This window comes from Ixodes scapularis, unplaced genomic scaffold (assembly GCF_016920785.2).
Source record: "Ixodes scapularis isolate PalLabHiFi unplaced genomic scaffold, ASM1692078v2 PGA_scaffold1__304_contigs__length_218370807, whole genome shotgun sequence".
Lineage (NCBI taxonomy): Eukaryota > Metazoa > Arthropoda > Arachnida > Ixodida > Ixodidae > Ixodes > Ixodes scapularis.
Window position 1 is genome coordinate 34289140 of NW_024609846.1, and position 14601 is coordinate 34303740.

A 14601-nucleotide genomic window follows, 5' to 3' on the forward strand; every position below is an offset into this window, starting at 1 on the left:
ATAGCCGGTCTTGACAGTAGAAGAGATGTGGAAACCGCGAAAAAGGCAGACGCTTAAATAGGATTGCAGGGCTTTTTTAAGATCAGAGTTTTTTGGTTTTTTTTCTGAAGGGGGGGGGGGTATGTGCACATCCATGCTTTGGGAAATATTTTAACTAGAAGAATACTGAAACAAATGTTTGCGCACAAAAAATTTGAACTTGTTGCTTCTTAACGTCTTCTTGTGTCGAGCACACTTTTGTTGGAAAGGAAGGCATGCTCTCAAAACTCTGCAGTCTTTCCACGGGAACGAAAAGGATCCAGGCGTGCTTGCCGTCTCCACGTCGTCTTGATCTCTTCCATCGTCGTGATTGTGAAGTGGCAGTTCCACTGTCACTAGGCTTGATGTACTCATTGTCCGAGTCATTGTTGTCTCTTCAGCCTAGCAACGCTTTGCATTACCTCCGAGCGTCCATAATCCAGAACAAGGACAAAAAAACAGATATTTCCCACCATAACAATTCAATTATGTCACCACCTAGCAAATGCAAGTTGTTCTAAACATGTTTGATATTGTGTTCAACAGATAACAACACATGTAACCTCCATTAGAAAAGTTTTTGCATTGAAGACTCGCTTTTTTTGTCCAAAGGTCAAAATTGAGACGCATCTATAGGTGCGTTCCCCCAGGGTTCGTACAGCTCCTTTAAATCCCTGAATACCCTTGATTTCGTTAAGCCTTTTAAGGGTCTTTAAATATCCTTGAAAGTTGAAACGAATCTTGTATTCCTTGAAAATCCTCAAACAAATGCGTGAATGCCGTGTCGTCTGGCAACATGGCATGTCGTTTGTTCTAAATGATACAGCCAACCCAAGGCGCCCCGTGCCATCGCCATTTTTGCTTTGCGTTGACTGTGTTGAGGATCAAGTTGGTGAGCGTGAGACACTTTCAATCGAGATTGAAAGCCGAAATGCCGGATGAAAAGTGTATGTTCCAGCCATCTTGACTGGAACGAAAAGACTATCACCAGTGGGTGGGACCAAATACGGATGACTCCTTCCGAGCGAAGTGTGCGATCTGTCGAAACGCTATCAAAACCACAATGGCTTGCTCAATATTCCACTGTCGAAGGAGTTAAAGTCCTCTTTACGGCTAGCAAGGCAGAAGTATGCTGCATACTTTGGAAGAGCACAAGAAGAAAGCAGCCAGTGAGCAGAAAATTTTGAAGAGAAAAGCAGTTGAAGTGGAGCTGGAGGGAATGCATTAGAGGAAGTTGAAACTCCAGAAAACTCTGAAGTGCCTGCTCGAGTCGGCGGAATGCTTCTCAGAAGATGCTGAGGCAAAGAATGACTTGATACTTTTGGCCAAGGCCAATAGTTTTCACCGAGCAGCAAAAGAAAAGGAAACGGCTATAGCTGGCTGTAGAACGAGAAATTCTTGCCAAAAAGGAGCTTATTTCTTAACTCCTGTCAACAAAGAAATTTCTTTGAACATTCCTTGAATTTTGTCTTCTGATACCCTTGAAATCCTTGAAAAGTCCTTGAATTGTGTATCTAAAATTCTGTAGGAATGCCGGTTCCCCAGTCATTCAGAAAGCACTCAGCTGTGGCAGCCGTTGAATACTTCCTATACGCCTCGCAAGTGGGCTCATTTTCGTCTTCTGCGCATGAGAAAGGAGGCGCGAAGGCGGGAGAGGAGGTTGATGACGATTCCGACTAAGCTCCGCCCTCGCACATGTCGGGTGAGGCCGGGGGGTAAACAAACATCGGCGTCGGCCATGGCGGCCGTGTTGTAGCGGCGATCGCGAGTCTTTTATTTATTGTAGCCCGGTTAAAATTTGCCGAGTCCACAAGATCGAGCAGCTTTGTGCCCCTTACGATTCCTCCGTCGTCTGCTAGAGGCATTTCGAAGATTCCAAGATGAAGACGACGAAGAGCACCAACGAGAAGGCGCTTGCCTAGCCTCGCGATTGAAACGCCGGTTGCGCCGGTCACTACGAGACCGCCGCCCGATTGTACCGGTAAGTTGCCTTTTATCTTGTTCTTCCTTTACGAACACAACGGATTTTGCCTTCTAGCAGGTCTTTATAAATCTTATGTGGCGGAGTCGATGGGCGCTATTAATCGAAAAAACGGCCGAGAATGTAGCGTTTTCGCGATCCTCCGAAGCCTATCTTCGCAGGTGATACTTAGGAATATACACACTCGTCATTTCGACTCGAAGCTGCACGGAGGCCGTATAAGCTATGTTCCGTTTCATTTTAAATGCGGTCGAAGTTAAATCTACATGGGCGAATCCCGAGCTTTGATCATAGCTGCCATGCATGTGCGATCTTGCAGTACAAGCGCTGATCAGATTCTCGCGTTTGTAATTTTCGCTTCGTTCGCATTTAGGTGAGACGCAGTATAGTCATACATCGTATTTGGTATAGTAGTTGCAGCCTACGGTTGTAATCATGGCACTGTAGAAAAGCACAGAGCTCAAAACTTGCCGCAAAAACGCGATCGTTTTTTCTTTCAGGAATGAAATATGAATGGCTGTTACGTGTAATACAGTGAACCAACTCGGACAGTACAAATTTGCCGTTTCACATTAGCCAGTATGAGTGAATTGCCGACGAAGTACCGATGCCGCCTTTCTGCGAAATGTGTTGCGCAGTGTATCTTGGAACCACATCGACGCTGTCAGTGTCTGACGTGTTTTTGCGTGTCGCTTGTCTTTTTTTTCGTTCCCATACCAAGATAAAAATTCGGAGATCGCGCACTATCCAAGCCTAGCTAACGAGCGCCCCATGAAATTGACACGGGAGTAAACAATGACTAACATGTACATATTTTTGTTCGCTCAGCAGACTGGGTCAAGCAAAAGCCAGTGTATAAGTGACAAACTTTCTAACATCATTTGTCATTTCTAGGTCCCAGATGGGCTGTTGACATCCAGAAACACACCAACAGATGGTGGTCATACAGCGATTGTGAAGACATTCCCATTTGGATCCACATTCCTAGTCCACTCATTGATCATCTTTCCTTGTTTCATCAATGCCCAAGTATGCCAGGCGCCGATTGACTACTTGCATGTGTTAGTAATGGTGGCATGCGAGGCTTCAGTATTGTCGCTGCAGATAGGGCTCACCCTCACACCAATGCTGTTTGTGGTGTACCTTTCCATGGAATTGTTTGGTTGATTCCAATTTCCTAGAAACGTTAATATTCAGTTTGGTGGGCCTTGAGTAGATTTGTCGAGGACGTCTCATCTCTTTCCTGGGGGTAATACCATGTCAGCTGCTTTGCATGAGCCACTTGGAAACTGTTCGGACCGCTCTAAAGCACTTGTGATTGACCTTACCTGTTGTGTCCATGCTAATGCTGAAATGTAAAGTTCACTGAACCAAGTTTTACTAATGAACAAACACAATCAGTGGAAAGGTTGAATAACTTTATTTGTTTTCTCGAAGTATACAGTGTTTCATACATAATACATGATGCTGGCAAGGCTACTTTCATTAGCACGCAGGCAACTTAGTCTACATTCTGTTTCACGATAGCTTGGTGAACTGTGGAGGCTACGGCTTCTGCGACCCAGTAAGAATGTCGGAGCGAGGCACATGGACGCATGTCACAGGAGCGTTCGTGTCACCGCGCCAAATGCAAGGACCACCCGCCAGAACCGGCTGTCGTCTTACAACCACATGCTCAATTTGCCCATGAATCTGTGGCGGGTGCTAATGCTAGGGCGATGTTTTGAGCGGAAGTGGTCGATTCACGGCTACGATTGTTTGAACTTCGATCACAAGCCATGTTTTTCTCAAAAAAGTGTTGATCTATATTAAGTGTCGCTAATCAGTAACATGTGTCTTCGTCTTTCTGCAGTGTCGTGTAGTGTTGCGGTCCGAAGAATCCGACGGCAACACTACTAAAAGAAGAAGAAAAAACAAAGCCTAGAACTATGTTTTGTCGCAGATGGCGCTCTTGCTGTGGCAATAACGAGGACTCGACCGTGGAGTGTTGTCACGTGCCTGGCTCCGATGCTCTTATTGGGTCACAATGTTTGCCAATTTACCGAGAAACGGAGTATAGTGTCTCACCTGTACATGCTATAAAACAAATGAGATGCCAGGTGTAGCAACTCTCGCAGCTGTAGCCCTTATATTATTCTTTGCTATGCTGTTTGGAAGAATACATAAAAAAATCAGTTTACAAAGCCGAATCTAATTTTTTGCCCTCTTGCATGTTACAAAAATAAAAGCATCACGCCTGAACACCAACATCTGTCTCTAAATTATTCCTTGCTGAAATGAAAAATAAATATACTGTGAATATGAACCAATACAATCTCAAACAGGTTTAAGAATGGATATGATTCAATAAACAATTATTTCAATCTGCAAGCTTGAAATCAAGTATGTGTGTGCATACTTGACCCTGGTCTTTCGACTATTCCCCGTTGACACTTGTTCTCGAAGGATAGGGACTTCGTCGATTTCACGGCAGTTCAAGCATTGGTCAGGCAACATGCTCATGTTTATAGTTTTGGCTGTGCTATAGGAATAACAAAGGTGAGTTGTGTATTGCTGAGTCAAAACAGAACTCTCAGGTCTAAAAGGCTTCTTAAAAATGCACTAAATCTGGTTTTGACTTCATAATTACATGACTCGAACATAAACTACTCACTTCAGCAAGTCTAAGAATTCACAAATAATCTGTGAACATGTATTCTGCTTTTATCTTCATTCACTTATGAAACTGATTGCTTATATAAAATATGCAATCAGTCTTGCACACCTCCCCATTGCGAGAAGGAAAAGGGAGATTCGTTGGCTTTTTTTTCTCGCCGGAAAGCAGAAAAAGAAGAGGAACAGGTTTCAATGTGCACATAACGTTGAAGTGGGACAGTTACGGAAACAAATTCTGCATCTTCAATATTCATGAAGTAGGCAGATTACTTTCAAGTCATAAGAGGATAAAGTCAGAAACAACTTCAGCTCGGCTTCAATCAAATTTTCCCTTTAGATCCAGGGACGTTTCACCTTCATAAGGTCATCAGTACCAATTGGCATCCATTCAGGACTGTAATGGTAGATGTACAAGCTTGACCTCAAGGTTGCAGTGCCCTCCTTTCATCTGCTTGCAGTGCGACCCCTCGTGCACTTGGTCCCAGATGGTGAAGCTGGTGCTGGACAGGATGTCGTCCCCTGTAAAAGAGTCGTCCCAGTAGTCAAACGATCCGGTTACACTCTTGAGCAGCGTATTTGTCCTCCCACGCCATTACCAACTGAAAATCAGTGAAACCCTATTTTTTAAGCAGCAGAATGCATAAATGAACATGTCTATCCCATTCCCTTCGTACCGAATACCTGCCAGCATCCAAGGGATGCAAATCAAAATAAATAACATTGCATTATTTGCTCTTTTGAGACTCCTTGAACTTAAACCAACTTAAACACTACCACAATTTTAAAGCTGGGAACTTCGAGGACACCTCTCCATATACCGAGATTACATGCTTGTCCCACTCCTGGCTTGTCCTCATCCTGGCTTGTCCTCGGCAGGGTTAGCCAGCGTGTCCTCATACTCCTGGGCTTTTAGTCTTGGAAGTTAAAGCTTTGGTTTTTGTCATTGCTTGGTTGCTGGTAGATGCTGGAGGAAGCTTGTACTGTTACTTTGAAACATCAAGTTTACAAATTGAACACTAACCCGTATTGATGGTTGGATACAGAAGCTAGATTTGTCATGTCAAGGAGGTTGTCATAAAACAGTGGGCACGGGACTGAAATTAGCGGCGGAGTGAGCGACCGAGGCGCATTCGGGAGTATCAAAGAAGACGAGGTGTGCGAGTTTTGCGCGAAAGCAGGACGATCGGCCAGAGATGCGAGAATGTGGCGTCGAGAGAACTTGAAACGGGCTAACTGCATGACTGTTATCTGAGCTACATTAACCAGAGGAGAAGAGAGAGTAACAAGTGAACAACACTCTATGGCCAAGGAGGTAATTGACCAGGTTATTTCACCCAAGCATCACAGTAGTCATTTCAACGACCAAGAAAAATACATCCAAACATCAGCACAGCAATAACAGCAGCGAGCCAAGGAATCGGGTTGTGTGTATGTTTATACAGTCTCAAACTTGATCTGCCTCAACGGGCGATGAGTCTCCCAGCTGTAGATGACCGCTAGCCTGGGGCCCTTAACGTGCATCACGTAGCAGTGATACACGACCGCACGCCAATACAGTGCTCATCCAGATCGAAACGGGCAAATGTGGGGATTGAACACACGATTCTGGGTTCTGCAGCGCGAGCTTTCACTCCACATTCTCCGAGCTGGTGCGTGCAAGCCCCCTCGGCCACCAATCCCACAGTGCCAGGGAATAACATATAATAAATGACAATGGTACAGTGGTCTGCAACAGGTAGCTTTTCAGTGCCTTGAGAAACCAGGTTGAGATCACGTGACACTTTCCTGCCACATATGGCTGGCAAAATAGAGATGCATAAGTCGTAAAGCAAGTAATAATTTGATTTTGTTTTTACTAAAGACATCAGCATCTGTATTTGGCTTCCACAACTTCTGAAAGCTACCTCTGAGTGCATAGAGTGGTTTCTTTCATAATCTTACCTCCATGGAGAATTTCCCAGCTGGTAACGGGGCCGTGAAACGCAGACCCCCTGAAGTCGCACAGGCGCCGAGGGCATTACACAGGGCCCGCAACATGTCCTCCGAGCAGAGGGCCCTTTCAGAAGCCCGGCAGCCGGTGGATTCTGTTGGAATGATAGGGTAGGGGGAACACAAGCATTTGCAGGTTAACGGACCTAAGAAAACTAGTAGGCAGGTACGAAAACATGCTACTCGCCCCCGCAGCGTTTGCCTCACTGGCACTTTATGGTGAAACAAATCAGCAGCGAGCGACTGATGGAACACGCGTCAGAAGAACAGTTCGTCTCGAGTTTAACACCCTAGGACGGCGCTTTATTGCGCGCGTAAAGCATTGGCGTAGCCAGGTTGGGATTTCGGGTGCGAAGTACTGAACACCCCCTCCCTGGCTACGCCACTGGCAAGAAGTGACATCGGATGTCACTTAGACACGGCGCTATCACTGCTAAAATAGACTACCATCGAACACAGAGTCGTGACTGCGAAGTTAATGAACCACATACAGATATCCTACCACACTATCTGTTTGGACAAGTGGCATACAATCTGTCGCTGGGGGGAAAGACTAAGAACAGACAACTGCGCACTCGGCTCGGTCGTACCACACCGATCGCCTAATCCGCTGCTTTTTCGTAACATTCCGTTTTACTTTGCTATACTCCTTTCACGTGCAACTGTTTGTGAATGATGCGAACTGTACAGAAACGACGTAACTCACCTCAGCGAGCGCCATGGCGCGGTTCTCCGGGTTCCAGCGCTGCGGGAGATCGGCCTTCGAAAGCTCGGCAGCCCGTTCAGCTCGCCGAAGAGGGCTGTAGCTACACTTCGGTGCTTCACGGAAACACCGAGACACTTGCTGGCGAAAAGGGGTCTCCGCCAAAAAGTAGAAAGGCTCACTCGCGTCGCACATCACCGTGCTGACGTTGGGGGGGCTCACATCAACATCTCACCGCCGAAGACCGGGACGCATATTGGTGCTTCGTATGCTCCCAGGGTAAATTCTTTCGCGTCAAACGAAGTAACGTACATTTGGAGGTATTTCCGGTCTCTTTTTTCCGTATGCCGCGTCCTCGTTCAAGCACTAGCAGTGGATTTCCGAGAGCCACAGAAAAGGCCTTCCGCAATGGCTGCGGAGAAAAGACGACACCGCTTTGTTTACCCCCGAGCTCCCGCCCGGAGCCATCCTCCAATCAGAGCGCGGCGAGGTGACGTCACGCCACCGGCCCAACCGGCCTGCGCGAAAGAGCAGACGGCTTTCCCTCCGTATAAGAATGGAAAGGTATTTTGTGTTTTATTTTTATTCATGGTGTAGTGTCACCATTTGGCAGTATTGCTTAATTTTAATTACTATAAAATCCCATAAGAACGCTCATTTAAAATGGAGAAATAAATCTTCTCTTGCAGGCAGAGCAAAGTCATATTCCACAGTGCAATAAACTCGCGGGAATTCACTACAAACTCCCATGTCATGGGAGTTCATAGCAGTTTGTGGTAGCAGTTTGTTATTCTGCCAGGATCTGGTGCCAACAGCTCTCGTGTCCTGCGTGTGGTTTGTTCCAGGTCAGAGGCTTCTTGAAAGCCTGCAGTGCAATGTGGAATTTGGCTTCAAGTCCCACTGTGGTCAGAGGATGGTGAAGGAGAGGGGCAGTGCCTACAGAAAGGCAAGTTCCCCTGCAACAGTGTGGGTGGGCATTTACGGCGCCTGTTGTGGTTCTGAGCGGGCTGTGGTTTCTTCAGGTGAAGGCGGCGTTGGACTGCGTGGTCCAGCTCCAGCAGTCTTTCCAGGAGGACTGGGAGCGGGAATTGGAAATCCTCAGGGGCACTCAGCAGCTGGAAACTTTCTACAAGGAGGTGGAAACAGTTGAGTATTAATTTCCGTGTGTTCAATCTTTAATACTCATTATATTCCATTAATCTGTGAGAGAAAGGTTTGTGGTGGCATTTATCTGCTGATTCGGTCTTGACCAGTGGGAATATCGTTGATTTGATCTTTGCTGTCAGTTTTATTTTACGGCTTTGGTTTTACCTTCATATCGCGCTGTCTGTTCCTGTACCTTGAATGAAAGCAGCGACAGGGGCCCAGCAATTTAAAACCAAACTGCTAATGAAAACATCTGGAAACAGCGAGGAGCTGTATTATTTGACAATAAGTTTGCAGCATGATCTTTGGTAGAGTAGTTTCTTACTTTGCCAAGCTGGTAACTGCAAATAACGGAAGAGAAAGATAGAAAAATAGCATCTGACTGGTAAGGAGAGCCCCTGAGTGAGTGGATATTGGCTTCTTTTGCATTTTCTGGCTCGTTTAAACTTGCTTTCTTATACGCTCTTCATTCTTATCAACCATACTTCGTGCTGCTTGCACAGATGATCCACTGGACCAGCGTCGAGAGGGACAGGCTCTTGCAGTCTGGCACCAAATCTGACTTGGATAAAGCAAATGCAATGGCCATGGTACGTTTTCTATGTTTGTTTCTTTAGGGCGTTAGCATGCGCATAACAGTGAGCAGCGTCACACATGTCAACCACATTGTCTTTAGCATCACATGCTTTTTGACAGTCTCAAGCTTGCTCGCCTTTCTGGCATCAACTTCTCGCGGTTTCTGACTTTTCCTTGGGCATCCCGACACACGTGTTACGTAGTACAAGAATAGTACAGTGCAAAACCACTGCTGGGACTGCTTGACATAGTTCGTACTCGGACGGATGCCGGATGGAAAATAAAGTGAGCGAGGAATGGTTGAATGTAGATGGCAGAAAAAAAGTTCAAAACAGCACAGCCTGGAGCATCCCGTGCAGTACCATGCACCTGTGCTGGCTGCATTGCCTATTAAGGCGACTTACATGCCTCATCATTCAGTCGACCTTCAAAGTCCTTGAGTAAAGACACGTTGACGGCACGAAAAGTATGAAAACACGTCGGCGACACGAAAGGTACGAAAACACATCGGCGACACAAAAGGTACCAAAACCCATGGTTTGCCACTGCACCACGAGATGGCGTTACTTGTGCCAGAATCTCTCTTTCAAGCAGCGGTGAAGAGCGGGCGTGCGACATGTCGTGAGACTATTGGCGCTAAAAGGGCGTCGTCGGAGAGCGCGCTTTCTTTGGAGGTTCACTATCACCGGGATCAGTGCTTGGACTTTCACCTTTAAGTCGTCTTAAAGGGGCCCTGCAAGGTCTTCTTTACTGGTTTTTAGTTTGCACCGAACCTGAGTGCACTGAACGTAGTAACCTAATGGAACTTTTCCTTTTTCGAATCAAACTACAAAAACAATCCAAAAATAACCTCCTTCACGACGTCCTTGGTTGCTTGAGTGGTTGTGAACTAGAGGAGGGGTAGTGAGCTCTGCGAGCGCTCACAACTGCCGTATTCTGTGTCCACGGCTCGAGAGGGTGCCACTAAGGCATGTTCTGGCTAGGCTGTATGAAGCGGGCAGCCAGGGCGGCTCGCATTCCATTTGCTGCGCAATTAAACACTAATTCGGCATGACACTTCATTGGTCCCAAACAACAGCAAACACGGGGTAAAGATCAGTTCAGAATGGGAGCCACTTCGCGCTGCCATATCGCTAAAAGGCCAAACTGCAAGCCAAAGCTGCTTGCCGAAAGCCTTGGGAACGCTCGGAACCGGTCGGATCCTCCAGTCCATACGACCGTAGTGCCGCCGTGTACATCCGGAACCTTTCCGGCGTAGGCATCTGATACCACTACTAAAATATTAAGGTGGGCTAGTTGGATATGCATATTTCGAAATAAATAGCGCGAAGGCTTGACCTTCGCGCTATTTATTTCGAAATGATACCACTACACCTTTCTAGTATGCGCCGCCTTTTCCACTGCTTGGTGGCGGGTACGTCGACCGGTCATTTCTTTTTTCCGTACTTTCGAAACTGCATTTGTTTCTTTTCTGATCTAAGATGTGAACAAAAACTACTTTTATAAATAATAGAAACGGTTCACACCACTAATATTTTGTATTTCGACTAAAAAGAAGCTTTTAGTGGCTCTGACCAGCAGTAAGCCCAGGATTAAAGACGTCGCATATCGCGCGCTTTTGGCACCGCGGGTCGCCCGCATAGGTGGAGGAGGTTTCCGCGTCGTCCGGTTAAAATATGACGCACTGATATTTGGTTGCTCTCACCGTGCCCTCTGGCTTGCCCGAACCCCGAGGGACGTGGAAACCACAAAAAAGGTGGACGCTTCAATATGATTGCAGGGCCCCTTTAAGGATACCATAAAAGACCCTGTGATTTTTGCTTGATGGCTTGGTTGAGAGAAAGCGACCACTGGCAGTTTGTTTTGCAAGGCATAGAGACTTCCAGTTAGAATTGTTGGTGCGAAACTGATGGGCAAGTGAAGTGAAGGGGTTTTGATGGAGGGATGATGTGTTGCGTGATCAGACTGGGGCAGCTGATTTGGATTAACCTAAACATATGAATTGGCAAGTTTTCACTGTGTACTAAATTTAGTAAGATCAGGCAGGCTGGATCAAAACCTATACAAGTTTCTCAATGGAGGTGCTCACTCTACCTTGATTCAGTATTCTGAGCTGTAAACTAGTTGCATCTTTTGAATTCAAAAGCTATGCTCACTGTTCGAGTCGCATCACTCAAGGTCAAAGTATGCTAACTACGAAGTGCATGCTCAGCACAAATACATTCCCCATGGCATTTTGTTTATAAAGTTTTCAGCTGATTGAAGAACGGGTAGAAATAAACGAGTGAGGAGCTTTAAGTTAAAGGGACACTGACACCCCCCAAAATTTTTTTTTAATTTTTTGCCAGGCGCTTTATTATGGTGTCGGAGGACTACCCGATTAATATTTTGCAACAGAGTAGCGTATTTTTTTAATAAAGCCAAAAGACGCAACTGCTCGAAACCGAAACCCGACGGAGGTCGGAGAAGTGGAGAGAAGAGAGTGAGTGGCGGAAGTCACATGGCTACACGCGACCGTGTGTTTTTTTTTTTTCTCTTTCCCGTAGCAGACGACGTGTGGCGTACTGGAACTGTTCACCGAGCGATTCTTTTGCAGTTATGTATGTTCCGCTCGTTGTTCTGTACTCCAAGATGAGTTGTTTTGTACATTGAGGAGTTGGAGATGAGTAGTGAGTGCCCGTGGTGAATTTTGATCGGCTCCGAAAAGAATACACCCAAGATGTTGCGTGAAGAGCTGGCTCACATACCCTGCGTCCGAAACAGAAGTGGCATTGTGCGACAGAGTTTCCGAAAGATCAAAGGGATCGGGACCAATGGCTGGCTGCAATTCCTGTAGACCATTTACGGGCACCTCGGAAAGCGGACGCTACCTGATTTATATGCTCCTTGCATTTTGTGGAAAGTGATTACATTGAGTTCGCAGGTGTCAAAAAGGAAATCCCGTACCATTTAATTCAGCGACGTGTCGTCCACAACATTTGTTTCTTATTTTTTGTTTCTTCAGTGATAATTGTTTAAAAAGAAAAAGAAATGTAGACATCAAAAAATATCTGAAGAAAAAAAAAAAAAAGGTTTCACGGGGGATTGAACCCGGTCCTACCGCGTGTGAAGCGGACGTCTTTCACACTGAGCTACTGGGGCATGCCGACACTGGGAATCTCTTTACTTAGTAATAATTCAGCCGATAAACTGTAAGTTGGAAAGTTTGCTGCCGATTTCCCTCTAGCAAAAGCACTCCCGGGTCGAAGTAGGGATGCACCGCGCATTGGCGACATTCTCACGTAGTAAAGAAATCGTACGCGTGCATACTCAACTCGAAGTAGACACGTCGTGCTTGACGTTTGCGCGAGCGATGTCTTCAGCCACGAGAAGGGAGCGACGGCTCGGCGACGTCTTCGTGCAAATCGGCTTGGTGATCGGGCGTGTCGTACGGGATGAATACCAGTCCTTTTGATCAGTCCCAAATTTCTCTTTTAAAGGCAGACAAAATTTGCCGGTACCGCGAACGAGAGTTCTGAAATAAAGGTCCCACGCCCGTCGTCCGCTGCCATCGCCGTCCCTGCGAGTCCCACGATACGCGAAACGACCCACGCACAGATTGCTTCCGGTTGTCTGTGGAACTTTTTTTTTCAATCAACGTATTTGCAGCTTTTTAGAAGCCACAAAAAATGGGTTTCCTATTTTTTTCTATTTTTAATATTGAGCGTGTGCCTTCAGTGACCCACGACTTTGATTAAATTTGGTGGTCGCATCGATACCTTAGAAAACGGCCCGTGACCGCGGAAAAGAGAGTGAGCGAGACTCGAACCGGCCAGTTCTTGATCGGCGGTTTTCGGGCGGAAAGAAACCGAATTTCGAGCCGCAAATTCTGTTCTGGGTAGTTGAGCTCTCATATGTCACGTACAACTAAAAACCTCGGCGAGCATAAATACCCTGTCAGTGTCCCTTTAAGTAACTTGCTTTAAAAGAATAGAATACAAAGCCATCCTGTCTGTTTATGCATTTGTTCTTCTGTACTGTCAAGCCGCCCTCCGAAACTAAAAGGGAATCATAAGTACAGTAGGCTCGGCAATGATTCAAAATATGATATTTCATACTTCTGGTTAATTCAAACAAATATAAATATTTTGGTAGTCCTGCTATGTTTTTAATGTATGTATTCATAAGCCGCTCAATTCGAACATCATTTTCGTGCAATTATAGTGTTTGTTTCAGCAGCCCCGCTGAATGCTCCTCTTTCCGAGCACCAGTGCGCTGCATAGAGGCAACACCCGCGGAGCTTGCTTCCACGGTTGTTGCTTCTCCGCAGCGCACCAATGCTCAATGAGAAGCGTTCTCAATGGGGCTCAACCATAGCACACATGAGCTATGAAAACGGGCACCACGCAGAAATTACTACAGCAGCTTGCACGAACGCTGTGACAGGGCAGCGAGGCATAGGTCCACGTCACAGCGTCTGCACAAGTTGCTATGAAAACTGCCACGCGGCGCCCGTTTTCATCGCTCATGTGTCCCCCTGCTTATTAATTCACGTTAGACAACTTGTTTGCCTGGTTAACAAACTTAATTTTGTTTTCAGTTGTCACATGCTGTCTAAGCAGTCCACAATAAACATTTTTGAAGGATAAACAAACTTATGTCATACATTTCACAAATGTTTCTTGTGTGGCATACCTGCTTATGATCAGTAGGCCTATGTAGAGAAAATCATCAAATATTTGCTTTATTTGTGTAGCCATTCATATGGCAATTCATAATTTTATCTTGTGTCATATTTAGGCGAATTTCTGATAATTCAAACAAAATTCGTGGCTTTCTGGAGTTTGAACGAATGAGAGCCTACTGTACTAATGTTCTGCGAAATGAAAGGCAATGCACAACCAACGAATGAAGAGAGAGACAATATCGCCTCCCAAGTACTAGCAGGCCGTGCTGTCGGCATGGTTGGAACCTTTGCTTTTGCCCACCCTCTCAATCTAGGGGCGTACGTACAGGCTTTGCATCTGCTCAGAGGCATGCGCATGAAGTTTGCTGCTGCCCGTTTCTTGCAGGACATCTTTGCAAGGTACTCGCGCCTGCGGCAGTTCTCGGCCAGCCTGTGCAAGGAGCTCCCCCGGGAGGCCGACAGCATTTGCTCCGCCATGAGTCGGCTGGACCTGGCCTGCGAAGACTTTGCGTCCCACTTCAACAGTCCCCGGGAGTGTCTGTCTCCCGTCCTTGACCAGGAACTGCAGCAGGTGATGTCCTTTTTCTGAATCTAAATGCTGGTTCGCCCACTTGTGACTGCTTACGGCTGAGTGTGTTAAAAAATCTTATGATCTTTTACGGCGACGGAACATACTGGCACCATTATCGGGTAGCTGTGTAATAGTTACAATTTCCAAATATTTGCTATTTTTTTCGCACCTTATTCTTTTGTTTATCAACCTGAAAAAACTGTTGACAATCTTATGAACGACCATCTCTCATAGATAGTACATACATTTGTTCTCGAAAGCCTTATGTTTATGAGGAATAATTGATTGAAAACAAT

General features: G+C 46.0%; 1 protein-coding gene and 1 long non-coding RNA gene across 2 annotated transcripts; one reads left to right on the forward strand and one right to left on the reverse strand.

Annotated features, from left to right (window-relative positions):
* Positions 1 to 1737: 1737 nt before the first annotated feature.
* On the reverse strand, positions 1738 to 7847 carry LOC120840759. Its single transcript, XR_006077759.1, has 3 exons — positions 7350 to 7847; positions 6596 to 6738; positions 1738 to 5173 (listed from the first exon to the last, which is right to left on the reverse strand). It is a non-coding gene; the product is annotated as an uncharacterized LOC120840759 (long non-coding RNA).
* Positions 7848 to 8159: 312 nt separating this feature from the next.
* LOC121835681 lies at positions 8160 to 14323 on the forward strand. The gene is made up of 4 exons (XM_042290129.1): positions 8160 to 8292; positions 8369 to 8491; positions 8996 to 9082; positions 14120 to 14323. Exons 1-4 carry the CDS (start codon positions 8260 to 8262, stop codon positions 14321 to 14323), a joined length of 447 nt encoding a protein of 148 aa, XP_042146063.1. The 5' UTR covers positions 8160 to 8259.
* The last annotated feature ends 278 nt before the right edge of the window (positions 14324 to 14601 follow it).

Bases quoted from the DNA above. Each gene is read 5' to 3' on its own strand.
- LOC121835681 (XM_042290129.1), top strand. From the start codon at position 8,260: ATGGTGAAGGAGAGGGGCAGTGCCTACAGAAAG. The intron at 8,492-8,995 runs GTTGAGTATTAA...CTGCTTGCACAG, and splicing joins TCTACAAGGAGGTGGAAACA to ATGATCCACTGGACCAGCGT. The intron at 9,083-14,119 runs GTACGTTTTCTA...CGTTTCTTGCAG, and splicing joins AAGCAAATGCAATGGCCATG to GACATCTTTGCAAGGTACTC.